We start from the raw sequence: 18,707 nt of genomic DNA on the forward strand, positions 1-18,707 counted from the left end.
CAACACCCCCCCCCCAACCATCATTTCTGTTTGAACTCAGACCTGGAAGCATCTTGAATCATCAACAATTTTCCAGTCTTGGTTTGGGTCTGGGTGCATCAGGATACAGGAGTGTGACCTCCAGAAGGCAGATGGGACAGGAAAGGAAGGAGCTGGGGACAGGGACGGGTAAGCTTCCAAAGGGCGCCCAGATTGTCATCTCAAAAAAAGGGGATAGTTCTCTTTTGTTTGGGGGTCTAGACACACACACACACACACACACACACACACACACACACACACACTCATGAAAAGAGCTGTTTTCTCTCCTGGGGAGGCCTGCTTATATGAAGTCAGCAGGTTCTGCTGCCTAAGGCACACCAAGGCACACAGGAGACATGCCCAACGACCTTCTGCTTGCCTTCAAGGCTATAGTCCCCAGCTAAGAGGACAGGTGACAATTGTTCTCCCTTCCAGATTCACGAGGAAGGGCCTGTAGCTGTCCTGCCAGTCTCCGAGGCTTCCTGCATACACTCCCCGGTCGGTCCTCCACTTCTCTGATCAGCTGACTCCCCGGGACCTTTGACTCTTACCTTCCACAGTTCCTCGGGGACTGCCTCTCACGCTGTCCCTAACTTCTGGGGATTTCCTCCTATTCATGGAACTGTCGCTCCCCAAGCCAGACCTTCAGCTGGGTTGTTCTCCTACACTGTGTTCATGCAAAGGAACAAGCCAGGATTTGTCATGGAGCAATATTGGCCATTTTCTCTTTAATGTTTAAAGCATAATCAGAATAGCAACAACATCCCCACCACCCTCCGGACTGCCAAATACAAACCCACTTGCAGCTTTTATGACCTCACCTTGACTTCAGAAAGTGAAATTGCTTCCTCAAGGTGGAAAAGGCCTTGTTCATTCAGTACCTTATGTCACTAGGCGCTAAGCTAGCATCCTTGGCTGGTTGGACCAAAGCCTGCTATTCACAGGACGTGAATTATTGAACACCACCCTAAGAGGCCTGTCTGTGATGGCACCTGCCTCCTGCACTGTTCCCTCTAACTGTGTCTCTCGGTCAGCCGGGAGCTCACTCCACTGGAGTTGGTCTTTTAGGGTATGGGTATGGGGTCCCAGGTGCTGGGTGGCACCTCCCATTGTCAGGGGGTGGATCTTTTGTTTTGGCACACTCCAGGAGCCTCTTTGCCATTGAACAGAAAGGCCACAGAGCACAGGGTTTCAGCTGGTGAGGACAGGGGCAGGAGTGAGCAGTGACCTTTTTTCCTTTGCCAGCTTAGGGTTGAGCCTGCAGAGAGGGTGGCTGTGGGGACTGTGAGCACTGGTCACTCGGCACAGTCTGTTGATGTCCTACCCCCTGCTCTTCCTCTCATTTCCTGTCTTCCTGCTGCCTTCCTGGAGGCCTAAGGCAGCTGCTCTGAGCCCTTTCTGGAGAGTCCTCCTGGAGGTGAGGCTCCCCTGAGGAAGTGCCTAGCTAGGGACCTGGAGAAGGGACTTCTGTGGCTGTGGCAGCACCTCTCATGTCTCTGGCTCCTGAAGGCCCTTTGCTTTTTTTTTAGCCCTATCTTTTCTCAAGTCTCCTCTCCACCCAGGCTTCTCGATTTATGCTTTTGCCCTTTGCATTTTAGTCTGATTTGAGGGACAGGTAAGAAACCCAGGGTGAGTAGCCAGGGCAGATCTGGCGGAGGAATTGCACAGAGTGGGAGGTAGTGGTGGTGAGGGGAAGTAGTGTCGGGCTCTCAGCCTCTGTCCCTTCTCCCAGGGGCTGGCTGCTGTTTGTAGCTGCGTGTAGTGCTTGCCAGAGGAGCCTGTGACAGGAGGCTATTTTAATAAACTTGCAGTTTCACGAGCTGAGCTGCATTGCGTTGGCATCTCTCGTCACCACTAATGGAGTGTGCGTGGCTGGGTGTGGGCCGAGGAAGGCTGTGAGCCTACTGGGGGCTGAGGAGAAGGCAAGGAGGTGCAGGGTTCGGGCCCCTTGTTTGGGAGTGCTCCGGAGTCCTGTAGGCAGCAGGGGCTGAGGGGCCAAGAGGTGGCTCCCCACGGAGTCAGCATTCTGGGCCCTGACAGTGCTGTACTGCTGGTGTGGACACTTTCTCCTGGTCATAGTTCCCGTAGGCTGGTGCACAGAGTGGAGAAGAAAATGTCCACTCACCCCACTGTGCTCAAAAAAAAAAAAAATCTAGAACCAGAGAGTGTGCAGGCCTGAGAGAAAGACTGAAAAGCAGAACACAGAGAGAAGGCGCAGCTGCTTCCCCAAGGCCTTCTGGGGCTCCCGCCCAGCCGCCAGCCCGCCAGGAGTCAGGCCTTTATTTATTTATTTTCTGGCTTAAAAAAAAAAGTCCACATCTTCCTCATTGCTAGTGTTCCCACCCCCCAAGTTTGCTGGGTGACCGCTGCCTAACAGACCCAAGTGGGCGCCTGGGATGAAAAATTCATAACTGCTGGACTTTGCTTTTGCTCGTTCATTAGATGTGAACTTGTCGATTGGGCAAATTGTTTTGGTCTCCAACTGCCGGGGGGCTCTCCCACCCTCTCAGCTAGCCCAGCTCCCTCCTCCCCTTGGACTCAGCCATTGGCTGCGTGAGGATGCCTCTCTGCCAAATAGGTGGATCCCCCCCCCCACTCTCTTGGTCTCTCTCTCTCCCTCCCTCCCTCTCTCTCTCTCTCTCTCTCTCTCTCTCTCTCTCTGTCTCTCTCTCTAGCTCTCTTACTTGCTCGTGCTCCCCCCCCTTTCTCTCTCGCTCTCCCTCTTTCTCTCTCCTTTCCTCTGGCTCTCTCCCTCCCCTCTTTTACTGACTTGGCACACACAAATGGATGGGGATTGAGCATGAACGGGGAGGGGGAGTTGGAGAGAAAAAAGAAGCCACTACCTCCCCCCACCCTAGCGGTGCTGGTGCACACACACCCTCTCCCGCGCGCACACATTCACATGCGCACCACCGCACACCCCATCCCATCCCCGTCTTCCTGAGATCCTCGCTTTCTCCCTCCCCTCTTCCTTCCCTCCCTCCCTGGCTCCCTCTCTCCCTTTTGCTGCGCCTGCCAGCAACGGTCTGCAGCCGGTCAGAACTCGTCCTCTTCCCCGAGAATCTGCGAGCTCCCCCTCTTCCTCTGGTCGGGTGGAGGGAGCTGCTCGAAGTTTACACCCTTGTGCCGCTGCCAAAGCCGAAAGCCTTTTCTTCAGCTGCTGCTTTTCCCCTCCTGGTTTTTGTTTTTGTTTTTCGGGGGTGGGGGTGGGGTAGGGTACGTTGTTGTGGGTGAACGTGGGGTGGTGGTAGGAGGCTGGTTTTGATCTTTAATTTTGCATATTTTTTTGCTCTTTTATTTTAAACGGCAAGAGGATGCACAGGGGAAGAAATTGAAACAATTTGTTGGCTTTTGTTTACCTGGCGTGTGTAAGAAGCCACCTCGCTCCCTCTCTGCTCGCCACCCTGACCTTTCTTTTTACTCCTTAAAAAAATTAATTTCCCCCTCTGTGCAATGGAGCGTGGGGGGTGGAGGGGGAAGGGTTTGAGAATCCACCCAAGCCCGGCCCCTATTCCCCAGAACACCAATAATAACCCCCTTTAAAACATTTACCTTCCTCCCTGCTCCTCCTCCTCCCCTCGTCCCACCGCCCCTAACTCATAACTCTGTTGAGTCCAGAATCTCAGAATCAGGCGTTGGCTTTGCCGGGTGCTTCAGATCAATGGTAATTATTTGATTTTTTCCAGCTTTATTTTTGTAAAAAGAAATCAATTATTATTTAAACTTCAAACAAGCAAACAAGCAAAAAAACAAAAACCAAAACAAAACAAAAGGAAAAAAAACCTGAGAGAGCCCAGCCCTCTGTCACCTGATTGAGGGTGAAGGGGTTGTGGGGGATTGGGGAAGGGGCCGCAAGTCGACCCTTGTAGCTTTTAACCCTAATGTGGCTGAGAAAACCACCTTATTTGGGCTAACAAGAAGTGTTTTGTTCATTATTACTGTGATTAACATTAGTATCGGTGCCGATAACAAAGCTGAAACCACATATTTAGGATTTAGATCTGATTAAAAAAAAATGCTGGGGTGGATGTTCCAACTGGATCTGGAGAAAAGAAAATGAAAACAGCCTGGTGAGAGGGGACCCAGAGCCGCTTCCTCCATCTCAGATGGCATTCTCTGTCTTCTCAGGAGGGGCAGCCAAACATTGGCCAGTCCGGACAGGGCGGCAAGGCGGCTCTTGCTTGCCCTTCGTCTGCACCCTCAGGCAGCGGGACACTGCTGGGACCAGCTGACCCTAGTTCACAGCTGCCGTAGAACATGGAGATGTCATGGGTGCGACTGAACCTTGGGGGGGGGGGGGGTACCAGCAAGCCCGTAGTGTGTGTAGCAACATTGTCTGTGTGCGTGCGCGCGCGTGTGTGTGTGTGTGTGTGTGTGTGTGTGTGTATGAGAGAGAGAGAGAGAGAGAGAGAGAGAGAGAGAGAGAGAGAGAGAGAGAGAGAGAGAGAGAGAGGAGAGAGAGAGAATAGGTGTATGGACAGGCTCCCGTGCCTCTGTTTGGTTGCTGAGGCTGAGATGGGAGCAAGTGGCTGGCGAAGCTGTTGGTGGCTTCAAACCACACTTCAGTAGAACAATCTCAAGAGAAAATTGTTGGGGGGAGGGAGAAGGAGGAGAAGGCGGTTTTCCTAGTGCCCCCTTCTAACGCTGCGTTTCTCCTTCTCTCTTTCCCCCTCCTCCCGTCCTCCCTCGCCCCGCATGCTCCCGGCTTGCCGCCTGCAGGATGAGTTCCACCCGTTCATCGAGGCGCTGCTGCCTCACGTCCGAGCCTTCTCCTACACCTGGTTCAACCTGCAGGCGCGGAAGCGCAAGTACTTCAAGAAGCACGAGAAGCGGATGTCGAAGGACGAGGAGCGCGCGGTGAAGGACGAGCTGCTGGGCGAGAAGCCTGAGATCAAGCAGAAGTGGGCATCCCGGCTGTTGGCCAAGCTGCGCAAAGACATCCGGCCGGAGTTCCGAGAGGACTTTGTGCTGACCATCACGGGCAAGAAGCCCCCCTGCTGCGTGCTCTCCAACCCCGACCAGAAGGGCAAGATCCGGCGGATTGACTGCCTGCGCCAGGCTGACAAGGTGTGGCGGCTGGACCTGGTCATGGTGATTTTGTTTAAGGGGATCCCCTTGGAAAGTACTGATGGGGAGCGGCTCTACAAGTCACCCCAGTGCTCGAACCCCGGCCTGTGCGTCCAGCCACATCACATTGGAGTCACAATCAAAGAACTGGACCTTTATCTGGCTTACTTTGTCCACACTCCGGGTAGGTTGTTTTCAACACTCCCTCCCCAGTTTTATTTCGCTTGCTGGTGTTTGTTCTTCCTGTTTCTGAACAGTACTGCTTACGGGCCTCACTGGTAGCTTGTCCTGCTAGCCTCCCTCTGCTTCATGTGTGGAGCCCTCTCACTTGTCCATCTTCTTCCTGTCTGCCCCACCCCTTTGCTCTCTCTCCTCTCTTGCTAAGACAGTTTGGGCATCTCCGTCTTTCCTGTAGTGAAGATGCTGTCAGTTTTAGGACAGGGCCAAGATGTCTCATAATTACCCACAATGGTAAGAGTTTGAGACAGACAACATCAACACTAAGTTGAGACAGAAGTGCTGGGGACTAGGGAGAAGGTGCAGGCTTCATCCCAGGAAAAGCTGGGTTTGGTAGAAGTGGGGGGGGGCCCTGTCAGCAAGCCCAGGAGAGAGGGGCGTGTGCACCTGGCGAATGGGACCTGGGAAGAGGCGAGGCTCGGTGGGATGGTTCCGGGTCGGAGCTGCTGTGGCTGGGATTTGTTTTTTAGAGAGACTACACAGTGAGATTCCTTGAGCTCCCTGCTCCAGGATGCATACACACTGTGGTGCCAGTGGCCCTGGGTCCCTCTGGAGCAGAGGGGCTTTGTGGGGAGCAGGCCTTCCAGGAAACAGCTTGCTATAGAGGAGGTCTTAAAGAAAACCTGTGAAAACAAAAAACCTTCCCCCTTTGTGCCCTAAGTGTTCCCTAGTCTCCTCTGCTCTTCTAGTGCTGCCCCGTGTCGGGTCTGGGCTAGTTTAGCACTGTGGCCTTGTCTCCCCCCCACCCCCATTTCTCTTTTTCTTTTCATAATTTCTTTCCACTTTTGTTTTCTTACAAATTGAAACAGAGATGGCTGGTTAATTTTTAGCCTCCACTCAGCTACGCCCAATTTACCAGCGCCTTTGAAACCTAAACGGGCCGGTACTCTGTGATTAAGCAAGGCAGAAGTGTGTTTACATTGTACCCAACCAACTTGTAATGAGAGGCTACCAAACCTTTGTGTGTGTGTGTGTGTGTGTGTGTGTGTGTGTGTGTGTGTGTGTGTGTGTGTTTTCCTCTCCACTGTTTCAGCATTTTCCTATTTCCCTTCTTCCTCTTCTTTGTGCGAGTGTGAGAGAATGTGGCTTTACTTAAGCTCTGGAAAATTGAAAACCTGTCCTTCCTGAGACAGTGCCTCTGTGTCTTCCTTTGTATTCATTCATAAAAAAGAAAGGCAGCTCATGCCACCGTGGTCACCCCCTTGCCTGTTGGAAAGTTGGGAGGAAGAGATGTGAGTGGATCCAGGCTCACAGCTGGGAGATGCTTCCAGGAGGCCGTCTTTCTCACAGAGAACAAGTGTTGAGTGTATGTTGGAGTGAGCCGAAGTGAATTCAAGGTCCCTCTTCTTGCCCATTCCCTCGCCATCTGGTTGGAGGCAGTGGGCACTGCCGTGGACCCTCCTACTCCATAGACCTTTCCAGGCCTGCATGTGGCCTTAAGTGACCCTCGTTTAGAAAGGTCAGTTTCCTGTCCTTCTTTCTCTCCCTGCACCTTGGATTTTCTCTTATCTTTTTTTTTAAATTTTTTTTATTTTATTATTTTGGGGAAAGAAGCTAAAAGAGAAAAAGTTATCCCTCATTCTCTGTCTAAACAGGAAACCAGGTTATGGAGGGTGAGAGCCTGTCAGTGTTGGGGATGCTGGGGACTGCTTAGAGCAGGAGCCTGTTAATGCATCTATTCCATGGCTCCTTCACTCAGGCAGTCTGAGTCTTCCACTCCTAGAGCTTGGAACCAAGATTATCTGTAAGGACAATTAACATCTGTCTTCCTCCTAGACTCCCTCCTTCTTCTCCTCTTCCCCTCTTCTGCTGCGTAGACCCTGGTAGTTGCATTGTTTCCCTGGCCTTTTATTATTTTATATTTGTCAAGGTCTTACTATGTAACTCTGACTGGCCTCGAACTTGGTATGTAGACCAGGCTGGCCTTGAACTCATTAGAGATCCACCTGCCTTTGCATCTGAGTGCTGGAATTAAAGACAGGACCAACCAGCCCTAGGTCACATTCTTGACTACTACCAGTGTGGGGCTGAGATGGGATGGTGTGTATAAGGAAGGAAGCCATTTCCCAGCCAGCCTCCTGGCTTCTGCACTGATCTGGCAGGTGGAAGGGGTAAGGGGTAGGAACAGGGCTTCCTATCCCCAGCTAATGAGATCATTCGCCCAGGAATATGAGTGAATTCATAGTACATTGCATATTGCCAAGGCCATTTCTGGCCAGGCTGAGGCTGAGTCTCCTTAGTGGATACCTGATACATAACTGAGAACATATTCTTTGCAATTCAGGCACAGACTTTAGACAGTAACTATGAATGTTCAGGATTTCTTGTTGAAATGGCTAGAATTTCAGGGTACCTTTCTGGAGGAAATTTGGGTATTGGTAAGGCCAGGGCCACTAAGGGCCTCGGTGCTTGTTCCTTCCTGAGCCATTCTGGTGTGATTGAAAATGTCCTGTGACAGGTGTTGATTCTGTGACATTACCTTCTCCATTTTCTTCCCTCCCAACATACTCAATGAACCACAGTATAAGAAACCAGGCCTGGGGTTGGGGGTTGGAGAGATGGTCCCGTGGTTAAGAATACTTGTTCTTCCAGAGGACCTGGGTTCTGTTTCTAGCACCCACAACACATCACAACCATCTGTAACTCCAGTTCCAGAGAATCTGACCACCTCTTCTGACCGCTGCAGGCACAGACATGTAGGCAAGACACTCATACACATAAAAATAAATAAATCTCTAAGAATAAAAGCTGGGTTGAAGAGCTAGGTAGGGCTGAGCTGGTGCTGCCAGCTTTTGTGACCAAACTCGAGCTAGCAGGAGGCTTTGCATCTAGGTACCACTGTCACCCCGGCCCACACAGGCCCTTGTGTCCCAGAAGATTCAAGAGCCGACACAATGGTAAGGAGTAGAGGATACGTGTGGGTGACTCTCGAGTTTGGGTCTGAAAGGCTGCCACAAAGCCACCTAGCTGCTGTGAAGGAATGTCACCACGTGTCTGTCAGCATTCAGCCGGGGAAACTGAGGCAGGGCTGAAGCAGAAAGCCCTGTCATGGACAGGAGGATGTTCATTTCCTTGGGATGTCCAGAAAGGGTGTCCCAGAGCAGATGATGTGGCAGGGACAGCAGGAATGGGGGGTAGGAGAGCTCTGCGGTATGGAGTGTGCTGCCGAGCAGGCCTAGCAGCCTTGCCGACTCTCTGCAAAACCCAGGAGCGCTCTGAAGTGAGAGGCTACCATGGGTAAGCCCTCAAACCTTGGTTTCAGTCCTAGCAAAGAAAAGAATTCTTTACCTGTTGATAGGCACCCACCTCCTGCACCCATCACAGGACCCACAGCTCTTGACTCGGGCTAGGCTTGAATCATAGATTGTCCCCATTGCCCACCAGTATTGAATATCACAGCCTGTCCTCGTGAAGATTCTGTGTTATCTCTTGAAAAGCTGAGCCAAATGCTATTGTTATTACCCCGGAGATTTCAAAAAGTCCGCCGTCTTTTTTTTTTCTTTTTTTTTGGAGACAGGGTCTCACTATGTATCTCTGAGTATTCTGGAACTTGCTCTGTAGACCAGGCTAGCCTTAAACTCACAGAGATCCACCTGCCTCTGCCTCCCGAGTGCTGGGATTAAATGCATACTCTATTGCATGTGGCTCAGCTGTCCTTTGTACCGTGAGATACCTAGCTGATATCCCCATTTCCCTAATTATCGACTTGCTTTTGTTTATCACTCATCTAAATCAGAACCCAAATGAGACTGTTCACACACCACCATGGTTGATCCATCTCTGTTTAGTAGTGGTGGTCCCTGCCATGATATCCCTGTCCTCCTCCTCCTGGTCTTCACGACTTTTCTGTCAGTTTTTATTGAGGGAAGTGGACCGTTCCTCCTGTGTGGTTTCCCATGGGACCTCTCCAGGCCTCACACTGTGGTTCAGTGTGCCACTAGGCCTTGGGGTAGGCAGGCTCAGCCTTATTTGTCATAGGAGATTAGCTAGTAACCCAGGCTTCACCTAAAGAACCTTTTCAAGCCCGAGACATTCTTCTGGTTGACCCTGCTCTTCACAGGACTTGGAGTTAGCAGTTCGAGCTGGCTTTGAGGCCTGAGCAAGGACTTACTGTGTTCTTTACTGGTGTGACTATCTGTTCCTGTCTGCCTAGTGCCAGAGAAGACCCCTAAACCTTTTCTGGGCTCCCACCCCTTCTGGTGAGTCTGGTATACGTGGGAAAGCCTGCCAGAGCACAGCTCCCTTCGAGATCCACCCTGAACATGGGCCGTGTGTCACCCACTTGTCTGTGTCTTTGAGGCAGCACCATCTGGTATCAGGGTTGGCTGAGACCACAGGGTCTAGGAACACAATTAGTGGCATTAGCAAGATCTGTGGGTTATTTTGTGATGCAATGTCTTAGAAGCAGGGCCGCCATTGCTTCGGTGACTATGTCTCATTTCCTCTGGCTCACAGGCTAGAACCAACTTATGCACAGGTGTACACATCCGTAATGGCCACTGCCACAGTGACCGCTGTTAGGGTTTGCCGAGCCCAGCATGGCTCCCTGTCTCCTTCACCTGTTGTCCTGGGATTGTCCAGGGGGAAGCAGGTTGTTCTGTTCTATGGCAGTTCCCACCTGAATAAAGCCTCCAAACTTCCCTTCCTCCCTCTTTCCAAAGTGACCTTGGAAAGTCTCCAGCCCTGCCAGAGCCCCACTGCGCTTGCCGTCTTCGTCTTCAGGGCTGTCCAGCTACTGAATAGGAAGGCCCCGGAGCAAACTCCAGCAGTGTGTGGCTCCTGTCCACAGTTACCAGGAACTGTAACATTGTAACAGCAACAGAGGCATTGAACCAGGAGCCAGGCCAGCAGCACCATGCACTTGTGAAGCCAGCCCATGTGCTCCAGATCTTCCATGGTGGAGCCTTGGGGCCCTGGCTGTGGACAGATTACTCTGACCCTTCCTCAGGCACGGGGTTATTTACGGAGCCCCTGGACCACCTGCTCCTGTCCTTTTTGTCCACAGGGCTGCCTGCCCAGCCAGGCAGGAACCCCACACCTTGTGGTTCACAGGGGTCTTGGTAGTGTTCGCTATGCTGACCAAACTGGAGCTGTAACATGAAGGAGAAAATGAAACATCCTTGTCTGAGCTGATGCTACAGAGGTCGGACCTTGGGGAGCCAAGTCGGCTGGATGGTCCAGTCCGTAGTTATGGGCAAGGTGACCGACTGTACTCCATCATCAGGCCAGAGGGAACCGGCCTTCTGCAGCAGGATTGCTGGGGGCTAGCCACCAGAAGGCCTTCCCAAGGAATTGTTTTACTTTCTGGCACTGCCAACAAGGGTGGAAGAATGTCCTTCATGAAGTGCACACTTAGCCTATGGCCAGCAAGGCCCTGATTTTGGGACTCCCAAGCCTCTGAGAAGAAGGAGATCCTTTATGTGCCTAGCAGGCAAAGGCCTGATGATGGCTTCTAGAAAGTTCCATCCAGAATGCCCAGTAGGCATGAACCTGGAGTAATTTTTGCTGGAGAGAGGCAAGGCCCTCAGGGCTTCCTTGGGGCCAGCTCAGTTCATGGTGGCCTGGAAGAGGAGTCAGGGTCCTTTTTGCAGAGATGGGGTACAGACAGGCAGTGAGACCCATGTTCCACTTTTTTTCTGGAGAAGGTGGCTGCCTCCTCAGCCCTTTCTGTTCCCCTCCCCAAGGAGCTGCCACGCTTAGGTTATTTTATCCTTCACTGTCCGATCAGACGTCTTTTCAAAGGCCCGGGGCGGGCCGTGTCAGCGCAGGGCTCTCTAGCACAAAAGGCCTCTTTGATTTCTTGTTTGTTTTCATTTGCCCGCGGAGGGGGAGGGGGCAGGAGAGAAAGAGCTTCTGGGTTTTGAAATTTTTATTTGGGTTGTTTCGTTCTTGGAGCTGGCTCTCCGGAACTCTTGTCTGAGTTGGGGGCTTGGTGCCTGGGCAGAGGGTGCCCAAAGCCGTGGGAGAAGGTGTCGGGCCCAGGATGTTCATCATTCGGGACAAGGCTGATCGGCTGTTCTTGGGGGTGAGGCCCAAGGGTGGGAAGGCTCACGGGGAAGCCTGTGTCTTGAGCGGGGAAGGGCCCCAAGTGCCCGACAGCAAATGACTTGCCCTGTTCATTGTGCCCCCCGAGGACTTGAGTGGCTGTTAAATCTTGACTTTACCATTTTCTCTTTTTGACTCCCAGACTCCTCTGCTTGCTTCTTGGTTCCTTGGACCGAGAGTGGGAGCCTAGTCTAAGATACGAGCTTCTCACTTAGGGATTTTGATGTCTCCAGATTCAGCCAGAGTCTTTCTGCCCCACGCCAGAGAATGGAGTGAGGGATGTCTGTCCTAGGAATAGTACCTAGAGGCCAGGCATGCCACTTGTCTAAGGCTGGGGGCAGAATGACACTGACAAGGCCCATATTCGTGGAGCTGAGGCCGAAAGGAAATGGAAGGGTCATCTTGGTCCACAGATGCCGACAAGGGACCCTCAGGCCAGCCCCTGCCAAGTGCGTGTCTGAACCTCATGTGAGAGTACCCCTATCACAGCGGGAAGAACGGTGTTACGTACTGTGAGGGCCCTGAGAGGGAGTGGTGGAGACTTAGGCTTGGGCAGGTGGTCACAGTCATCAGCAACAGGGACATGTGCCCACTGGGTGAGGGGGGGGGGGGCGCTGCGCAGGGCCTGCTTGGCAGACGGGAGGAGGAGGCTGGGGGGCTGAGAGATAGATAAATATAGCTGATGGCATTTCTGATGATAGGTTTTTCTTGGCACTGAGGGCACCGTGGAAAACAGCACGACAAACGCCCGGCCCTACGGGCCGTCGTCGTCGCCATTTTAAGCGTGTTTGAGCCGAAGGACTGTTGGCATTAGAGCTGGGTCCCAGAAGGTGGAGGGGCTGGAGTGCAGTGATTTGGCTGGATCAGGCTTTCCTCTCCCCTCTGCAAGGGTGCCTGAGTCCCTTATTTTATCTCTATAGATACTAACACCTGGCTCCTCTGGTGAGTTGAAAAACACATATGTTTGGAGGTCGCCCTTTGCATACCCGTTTCCCAGGTGATTGCCAACCCTCACCAGGTGCCGTTGCCAGGCAGTAGGAGATATCTGGCCCTCTTCTCATTTTTGATATCTTATTGATGACACAGCATGCCACTGCCACTTAGGCCTCTATTTGTTGGTATTTGGGGATACCCAGTAACTTAAGGGTACTTATCCACCCAGGCTCTCGGAAACTTTTGTCCTCTATTGATAGAGGAAGGGGATTGTCCCCTCTTTTAATTCCAGTTTTCCACTAAAGATCCAGAGTGGCGTCAACACAGGGCTGAGCACTCCACATGATTTCTCCCAGATTCTCCCAGCAACCTGCTTTTAAATCCATGCTCCTGGCTGGGTGTGTGTTTGCTGCTCTGGTAACGGAGAGAGGAATCTTAAGGAGAGAGGCCAGACCTAGACTCAGGGGCCAGGGAGGGATGACCTCCCGGCTCCACACACTTGAAAGACAGGGAGGGGTTAGTTCACTCTGTCAGCTGACTGAGTGAGTCTTCTCAACCTGCTTTTAGAGGCTGACTTCCTCCTTTCAAAGGTAGACTGATAGAGGCAGGCGGGGGGTGTCATTCTAGTCACTCTGTAGAGGAGGAAACTGGAAGAGATGTCAAAGGACTCAGGTCACACTATGAATTTCTGGCAGAAGAGGTTCCGGGTCACCTTGGCCTGAGGGCCTCAAAGCTCCTCGAACTCCACCAAGGTTATTGGCCTTGGTGAAGTCTCAGAGGAGAAAGTCTCAGAGTCCCCGTGGGAGTCAGTCCCATCCCTATGGCCCTTGCTGCAGCCTAGAAGGGGCCAGAGCCCTGCTTGCAGCTCAGCTCAAGGGCTCCCCCAGCTGCTAAGCCTGTGGGGAAGAAGCAGCGACCCCTCATCCTGTTCTCTGCCTTGCCCAGCTTCTCTCTCTCTTTCCATCCTTTCTGGAATAGCTCCCTGCTCCCTGCTTCTGATGTACACGGACAGGAGCTAGCCTGGGCTATGTGGACTCTCCCTTCTGCAGCAGCCAGGGACAGCTCTTATCACACCTCCTTGGGACTCAGGAGAGCTTGCTTGCTGGACCTGGTCTGGGGAGTGTGCAGGAGATCCTGGTACAGGGCCAGGCAGGCAGGATCTGGGATTCACAGTCCTTGCCCAACCACACCCTTTCCCTGGGAGTCTGCTTGGGGTCATAGTTTGAAAAAAAATGTAATTATCTTAATTAACCAGATGATTACTGGAAGTTTTATAGTAGTCAACAATTCCTTACCGTTTATGATCCTTTTCAGTGTTTCTCAACCTGTGGGTCGTGACCCATTTGGAGCTGAGTATCAGATATTTACATTACAATTCATAACAATAGCACAATTAGTTATGAAGTAGCAATGAAAATAATTTTATGGTTAGGGGTCACACAACAGGAACTGTATTAAAGGGTCACAGTGTTAGGAAAGTCAGGAGCCACTGAATTACATGAACGCACCTTTTATTTGTTTTTTCTTATTCTGTTTGTATGGTGCTGGGGCTGAAACCTAGGGCTCTGCCCAATGTTAGGCATGTGCTTTACCACTGGCCCATTCCTTACCCCTTACCGCTTTCTTAACATTTGAAAAGTCTGGGGCTGTGTATATAAAATCTCTCCTAATATGTCAAGGGCTAGGCTACGAGAGGCTGGCATGTGGCTCAAAATTCCCCTCTGCTTTTGAGGCTAAGACAGGGCCTGACCCCTCACCACTTGTATCCTTTCCCCTACCACCGGGCTTCCCAGACACACCAGTTAACATTCTAGTTAGACCATTCTATGCCACGGGAACTATGCCGGTCACCATCAGGGACCTAGCATCATCTCTGGCCTTGGACTCCACCCCCATCAGTTGCTTGTTAGGACAGGCTCCTTCATCCAGGTGTGACAACCAACATGTGTCCAGATATTGTCTAGTGCTTTCTGAGGACAGGCTCACCCCTGGCCGAGAACCTCCGTCCTGGAAGAAACGGGGTTCAGCCAGAACACCACCTGCACTTACTTCTTGCCTCTCGAGTTTGGGGCCCCTTTACCTTTGCTCCATGGAAACTGAACCTCTGAACCCCGACTCTTCCCCGTGCTCTCCCCAGATGTCTGAGCAGCAGGACCCTCGGGTTGAAGAGGGGCACAAGGTCTCCCTGTGTTCCGTTCCCATGGGGATCACAAGCCGACCTCTGGTTTTTGCCTTAGGATGCCATCTTGATTTCTTGTGTTTAGTCTCTCTGTGTGCTGTGGCTGCTGATCTGGTGAGTCCCAGGCCTGTGCTGAGAGCCAGTGACCCTCCCACGGCCATCTGTGATCCTGCAGTGTGGAATTCAGACCAGAATGGTCATGGCATGGTCTCGTTAAATTGAGTATTTGATTTTCTTTATTACAGAGTAAAATTTAGATAATGGAGAAGCTTAGAAGATGCTTTCTCAGTCCACCATCTCATGCCTGCAGGAGGCTCACAGATCCATGGTTCTCTGTGTGCGTGTGTGTGTGTGTGTGTGTGTGTGTGTGTGTGTTTAAAATCAATTCATATATCAAGTAACCTTTAAATGTAGAGATAACTGTCTTGAGAACAGATGGTGTATTTGAGTAATTGAGTTGGCTTTATCAGTGCCACTGTGACCTGAACTCTTCCCACTCTTCACCTCTCTGTTCCTGTGCCCCCTTGACAGCCAATGTTCCTGACCCTCCCCCCTTCCCCAGGTGACAGTTTCATCTTGTCTTTCCTGGGAGAAAGGTGACCAACAGAACATGTATTGGTGTCTAAGTGGCCCACATCCTCTGAGTGTTTGTGGGGAGGGTGTTCCTAAGCCAGTGTAGCTCCAGTTACCGTACAAGGCAGGAAGGGCATCCTCATGTTTGGGCTCTTCCACCTACCTGAAGGGACCGAGGAAGCAGAAAAGACCTGACTAGACCCAGACAGCCACATCTGGTTTCACAAGCCTTTCTTAGAGGATGAGGATACTCTAGTGTGGAGTAGAACTCCCACCAACTGGCCTGGCTTCTCTGAGGCTTCCTAACTTAAAAGGGTTGAAAGCCACAGAGATGTCGGTCAGTCGCCTCTAAAGTTTATTCCATTATATTGTTTTTTCAAGCTTAGAGGAAGGGAGAGAGAGAGAGAGAGAGAGAGAGAGAGAGAGAGAGAGAGAGAGAGAGAGAGAGAGACTCTCAAGGCAGGAGTGGGGATGGGAGCATTAGACACCAAAAGACTTCAGAAGGAATCCAGAGAGGGTTTTGTAGCAGGCTCTGCCCGTTGAGGGAGGAAGGCCCCTGTTGAGAAACTGAGAGACAGGCAGTATGGTGACACCTGATGACTCTCCTGGACTGGGTGGAGCCTCAGGAAGAGATCAGGAGATTCCCCAGAGGCAATTTGCAGGAGGCGGGCTGGCCCAGTGCGGCCCTTGGGGAGTGTGTCCTTATTATGCCTGCAGATTATATCCCCATTAGTGCATAATTATTATATAATGGGCATTATTGCATAATGGCAGTTATATAACAGGTGGCCCAGAATACAGACATGGGGTATAATAAGTGTGTATCCTTTGGCTATAAATAGCCACCAGCCCCACACTGAATATGTGGTCACACCAGAGCCATATTATAAATACCCGCTCTGGGCTATAAATTTCTGAGCAGTGACGTCAGCGGCCATGGTACCTAGTTAGGGGGTGGTAGGAGGGACCTGATCCCCACTAGCCACATGACATCATTGTTTCCTTAGTAACAAGACCGCTCCCCAGGGGACCAAGTGAGGAGAGGCAGCAGATGGGTAGAATGCTTAGGTGGGGGTGAGGGCTGAGTCTGTGACTGACCAGGGTAGGGTTCCCTGGGTGGATGTTCCACCCATCTGCTGACAGGGCAGTAGGCAGGCCGGCCTTAGGGGCTCCTTCTGTGCGGGCAGCATGCAGGTCAGCTTTAGTCTCATTTCAGAGAGACAAGAGGAGCCGTGTGGTTTCTTCTGTCTCTGTGCCTCTCCATGGTTTGGGGGACACTTGCTGAAGGGGAGTTGATTATGGACATACCCGAGCTCTGTGCCATTTCCCTAGATGAGGCTTTAGGTGAGTGTGGAGGTGAGCGTGTATGCCACAGCGAGTGTGGAGGTGAGCGTGTATGCCACAGCAACCTGTGTAACAGAAGAAACATGTGACACTTGACAGGCCCCAGAGCATTGTTGGAGTGGTGGGAAGAGGCAGACAATGTCCTGACCCCAGGAGAAGCTGGGAGATGGAGTATAGGAGACATAGTTCCTTATAGAATGACGATGGGCCAGTTCTGTGTCCTGCGGGTGTGTACATGGAAACTTGTGCCCTTTGCCAGGAGTCCCCCGGTTTCCATACTGCCCTGGGAAACTCCTCAGTCCCTGGGAACCAGTGGCTTGAGCACTGAGTTTTAACCAGTAGTTATTTTGCCCTTTAGAGATATCTGGTAATCGTTGTAGATCCCCCACCCCTTTTTTTTTGAGACAATGTCTCACTATGTAGCCCTGGATGTCCTAGAACTTGCTATGTAGATCAGGCTGGCCTTGAATTTACAGACATTTGTCTGACTCTGACTCTGCCTCCCAAGTGCTGGGATTAAAAATGTACACCACCACTCCCAGCTAGTAGATACTTTAAAAATATTATTATTTTGTGTGAATGTGATGTGCAGTTTGTGCATGTATACCACTGTGAGTATGGAGGTGAACGTGTGTGCCACAGCGAGTGTGGAGGTGAGCGTGTATGCCACAGCGAGTGTGGAGGTGAGCGTGTATGCCACAGCGAGTGTGGAGGTGAGCGTGTATGCCACAGCGAGTGTGGAGGTGAGCGTGTATGCCACCGCGAGTGTGGAGGTGAGCGTGTATGCCACAGCGAGTGTGGAGGTGAGCGTGTATGCCACAGCGAGTGTGGAGGTTAGGTTCTGGGGATCAACACAGACGTCAGACTTCTACAACAACTACTCACTCATCTCGCCAGCCGTGTGCATATTTTTGTTTGTCCCGTATTGGATAAAGTCTAGTGCACAGGACAGTCCTCAAGAACAAAGAATCAGAGGCCACATGCATCACCAGTTCAGAGACTGAGCCACGCTGCCTTAGCGATGGAGGAGGGGCTTTTGCAGGCCTTGCCGTGCCTTCTTCAGGACGTCCCTTGTCTCTGCTAGTGACAGAGCTACTCAAGTTGCCTGTGAATTTCTTAAAGTTATTCCCAGTGCTTTGATTACTTGTAGGGGGCCCATGAGCCCCACCCCCAGCATACAAATCCCAGGATAAGGAGGATTCATTTCTGTGAAAGCCAGTTTCGAAGACCCCTTGACTAAGACCGGACAGTGCCCCCAAAGAGGCTTCAGCTGATGTAACAGAGGAACTGACAGATAGGGAGCCTGGTCCCGCTGTGGCCTGCGGGTTTACAGAAACCTGGTTCTAAGCTGTGCGGTGTCATTTGTATGTGATGTGCATCCACAGGGGCCCTGGGAACACTTTCTTCTTTCCCTGTGTCTGGTGTCTGTCCCTCACTACCTGGCTGCAGTCGACTTGGCGCCCTCTGGCTCTGACCACATGCATAGCATAGCCAACTGGATCGTGCTTTCCACAGGCCATAGCTGGAACCCACAGATAATGGCCAGGATGGTGGCGGGACATTGGTCTAGTCCTCAGAGTGGGAGACCTGCTGGGTGACAAGCTGAACCCTGTGTGTGTGAAACCTGACTTTTGAGTTTGGATCTGGGGTGGAGACGGCTGATGAGCATTCCTGGGGAGGCAGGATGCAGGGTCTGAGTGATGGGCCTGCCTGCAGGGCCAAAGGGAACTCTGTGGGGAGCTGTGCAGGCTTCCAACACAAAAGCTCATGCTCCTCAGGGCAGTAGTCCTCAGTGTATGGCCAGCCAGAGGGATGGGGCCAAGGGAGCTGCCCCTGCCCTGAGGATGGGCTGGATTCCTTTCACTTATTTATGGTATCGTGGCGTATAAAGTAGGCCTCGCACAGATCTCTGGGCATAGTTTCAAATACATGAATTTCTTTTAAATTAAACACCATACACACATTTGCTGCTCCCTCTGCTTGCATGTGTTCACACACACTTGGTCTGTTCAGGCCATGCGCTGTCCAGAAGTGTTTGTAGCCGTGTGGGACGGTCACCGAGAGCGATGGTACCAAAGCCACCAGCCAATATTAGATTTTGTAACTCAGAGATTCATTAATATAACTACTCACATGCCAGCCTGGCTTGGCAAGGATTCTTGAATTGTGTTCCTCTCCAGCAAAGTGCTCTGGCTGCAGGGATGCCCTGGTGGGTCTGAGCCTGCTTGTGTGTAGGCAGAAGACATGCCTCCTTAGCACACTTTTCCTGGGAGAGGCCAGGTACTTCCATGGTGGCCAGGCCTGACTT

At 51.8% G+C, this 18,707-nt stretch overlaps 1 protein-coding gene across 10 annotated transcripts in view; it reads left to right on the forward strand.

Annotated features, from left to right (window-relative positions):
- Positions 1 to 18,707, forward strand: part of Nfix (nuclear factor I X) — a 97,780-nt gene that overhangs the window by 22,916 nt on the left and 56,157 nt on the right. For 4 of the 10 annotated variants that reach the window (XM_052729345.1, XM_052729347.1, XM_052729349.1 and 1 more), the window contains one exon: positions 4,741 to 5,272. In XM_052729345.1, coding sequence (XP_052585305.1) covers positions 4,741 to 5,272 — 532 coding nt within the window. Of the gene's footprint in view, positions 1 to 3,253; positions 3,686 to 4,149; positions 4,294 to 4,341; positions 5,273 to 18,707 lie in introns of those variants that run through there. The other 6 variants (XM_052729346.1, XM_052729351.1, XM_052729353.1 and 3 more) reach the window with 6 other exon arrangements.

This window comes from Peromyscus californicus, unplaced genomic scaffold (genome assembly GCF_007827085.1).
Source record: "Peromyscus californicus insignis strain IS unplaced genomic scaffold, ASM782708v3 Scaffold_8__1_contigs__length_139910024, whole genome shotgun sequence".
Lineage (NCBI taxonomy): Eukaryota > Metazoa > Chordata > Mammalia > Rodentia > Cricetidae > Peromyscus > Peromyscus californicus.